At 37.7% G+C, this 3,215-nt stretch overlaps 1 protein-coding gene across 1 annotated transcript; it reads left to right on the forward strand.

Moving 5' to 3' along the window:
• Nucleotides 1–210: 210 nt before the first annotated feature.
• On the forward strand, nt 211–1,469 carry LOC146729804 (uncharacterized). The gene is made up of 2 exons (XM_085495086.1): nt 211–465; nt 1,146–1,469. Exons 1-2 carry the CDS (start codon nt 211–213, stop codon nt 1,467–1,469), a joined length of 579 nt encoding a protein of 192 aa, XP_085351212.1.
• The last annotated feature ends 1,746 nt before the right edge of the window (nt 1,470–3,215 follow it).

The following is a 3,215-nucleotide window of genomic DNA, read 5'->3' on the forward strand; positions in this document are numbered from 1 at the left end:
AACATGAATGTTTGTTTACTAACACAGGCTCTGGGATCAAGGGATTTAAAACATTGTTAAAGCTGAAAGACGGCGCTACACCCGTATTTCAAAAGGCTAGGCCAGTTCCGTATGCTTTACGCGAAAATGTCGAGGGTGAATATGATAGGCTCATATCTGAGGATATATTATACCCCGTTGACCATAGTTAATGGGCTTCGCCTACTATCCATGTGCCAAAAGCGGAAAGGAAAATTCGTGTGTGCGGTGCCTGAGGATGATGGCCAAAAGTTACCTAATTCTCAAGATTTAATTGCTAAACTTGCACGTAATGGCATTGCACCTAAAGTGTATTCTGTTCTTGATTTATCGGGGGCATTCAATCAGCAGTTTTTAGACGACAAATCAACTGCGCTTCTGGTTATGAACACAAATAAAGGTCTACTTGCACCTCAACGATTGTGTTTTGGGGTGAAAACTGCTCCAGTAATATTTCAAGCAACTATGAACAAGATTTTATCCGGTATACAAAATGTGTTTTGTTACATCGATGATATTTTGATAGCGACGGACACGCACGAGCAACATATGCGTACGCTTTTTGAGGTTTTTAAACGTTTAGATCAGTTTAATGCACGACTCAATCGTGAGAAATGTCAATTTTGAAACCACAATCAAATATTTGGGACATATACTCACCGCGGATGGTATCAAACCACTTCAAAACAAAGTGGAAGCCATTAAAAACGCACCAAGACCAGAAAATGTATCTGAGTTGAAATTATTCTTGGGATTAGTGAACTATTATGGAAAATTTGTACAAAATCTTAGTTCAAAATTACATCCGCTCTATTCATTGTTACACAACTTCATCGAATGGGATTGGAATGTAAAATATGAAGAAGCATTCACATATGCCAAAAACATGCTGGTTAGTGACAATGTATTAGTGCATTACGATCCTTCAAAACCGCTAATATTAAGTGTAGATGCCAGACCATATGGGTTAGGTGCCGTTCGAGTCATAAATTGGATGATAACACAGAAAAACATATTGCTTATGCATCGCGAACATTGGCAGCGGCTGAGAAAAACTGCACAAATTGACAAAAAGGTTTAGCAATTGTGTTTGGAGTAAAGAAATTTCACTTGTATCTTTACGATAGAGATTTCACACTTATTACCGACCATCAGCCGTTGACACATATTTTTGGACTGAAAGCTGGTTTACCCCTCTTGCTGCCACGCAGAGGTGGGCTTTGCTTTTGTCAGGTTATGAATACAAAATAGTCTATAGATCATCAGAACAAAATGCTAATGCTGATTTACTTAGTAGATTGCCGTTGTCTACAGTTACTGCAACCCCAGATGAGGAGCGTGTACATCAAGTGACAATAGATGAGTTGCCTGTCACTGCCAAACAAATCACTGAACAAACGCGAAAAGACACAATATTGTCAAAAGTATTAGATTATACATTGTCTGGATAGCCGAACCATACAGATATCGAGGCCATCAAACCAAATTTCGTGAGACGACATGAACTCACTCTCGAAGATGGTTGTATTTTATGGGGCAGACGAGTTATTATTCCTGATCTCTTGATCTCTATCAGCCTGTGAGAGTAAGTAACAAGAGGGGAGGGAAAGAAAAATAGATTCCTGGGACAATTGTAAAAATCAAGGGACCATTAACGTATTTAGTAAGAGTACCAGGAAACAATAAACGATTTATTCATATTGATCACCTTATTCCAGATGACTGTCAAAATGTCAGGTTTGAACAAACTCAACAGTCAGAACCGTACCCTGATCAGCACTGCCCTATGAGTAGTGAACACCACACCAAGTAGTGTTGTTTTGCCTGCAAAAACTGAGCAGATACCAAATAGTCGTTAAGTATCTATTTCTCATCCTACTTCAAGTATTCCAAAGGTAAATTTAGACCAGATTCCAAAAACGAGAACACCTGTTGTCACACGTTCAGGCAGAATAATTCTACCTCCAGTTCGATTTTAGCCATGATTTGTCATGGAATGATTGTTAGTTTTTGCAATGTTAAATTTCAAGTGTTTTCTATTTTGCATAGAACCCTTATGAATGCTTACTTCATAGCAACTGTATTTGATGAATTTGATTGCAAGTATTGTATATCAGTAAAAGGTTTTCTTCCTCAAGTTTTAATGTCATTATTTAGAGGGGAGGAATGTTGTATCTTTGACTTTGCTATGGTTTCTTGTACTTTTATTCATTGAGTTAGGGATCACGTGTCATGACCATGAGCTTATTAGCATTAGCGTTACATCACAGTCCCTCTATATATGATAGAGGGACTGTGGTTACATTAATAAAATGTGGCACTTCACCGCTAACCTACAAACCGCCAACTTGTGTGTGTGTTTCCCTCTTTATTCTGATACGTGAATTTTCACGTAATTTAGTTTTCTTTGTAGCAACGAGCTACAAAAATAGCCATTCAACTTGCATATTAGTTTTAGCCTCTTCCTACCCGTATGCTGATTTGCTGTTGCCAAGATACGGCGGCCATGATGAGTTGAACAGAAATGATTATGACATTATGTTATATTACGCTGGAGGCACTTTGAATATGAACAAAAATCCATTCGACCAGACATTCAACATATCAGTGGTATAGTCGTATAAATAACTTAATATTCTCAAACTAGGAAACATTGACACGAATTTTCATTTCTTTGGCAGTACATATTGGTTTATTGCATACATTTGTGTAAAGAATATATATATTTTGAAAGTAATGATATCAAACTAAGCCTATAGTTGACACTAGTCCCACACACCTATTCTAATACAAATATCCAATACAAATAAATGTTTACACTCGATCGAATTAAAGCGGCAGTCATCTCGCCGCACCGTACTCGGTGTGGGACCCACACGTGAACTTGAACGCACGCTGTGAGACACTTCATGACATTAACACTGCCAGTCGATATTAATTTAGCAAATTTGATATGGTATATACACGTTTCATATAAGTTGCGCTTCCTAGCGACAAACTATAACTTTATTGAATTCTCCGAATTATGTTATTTTGACGTCACAGATACATTTCGTCACTAGAGGGCGCTGGCTTACAGGAAAGCTGTAATACATTATTAGTAGTAGTGATAGTAAAGCATTGTTGTACTATTGACAACTTTGGTTACACAGTGATCACGCGTTGTACAAGACAAGCTGAGTGACTTCATAATAAAG

This window comes from Saccoglossus kowalevskii, chromosome 21 (assembly GCF_978046115.1).
Source record: "Saccoglossus kowalevskii chromosome 21, keSacKowa6.1, whole genome shotgun sequence".
NCBI classification, from domain to species: domain Eukaryota; kingdom Metazoa; phylum Hemichordata; class Enteropneusta; family Harrimaniidae; genus Saccoglossus; species Saccoglossus kowalevskii.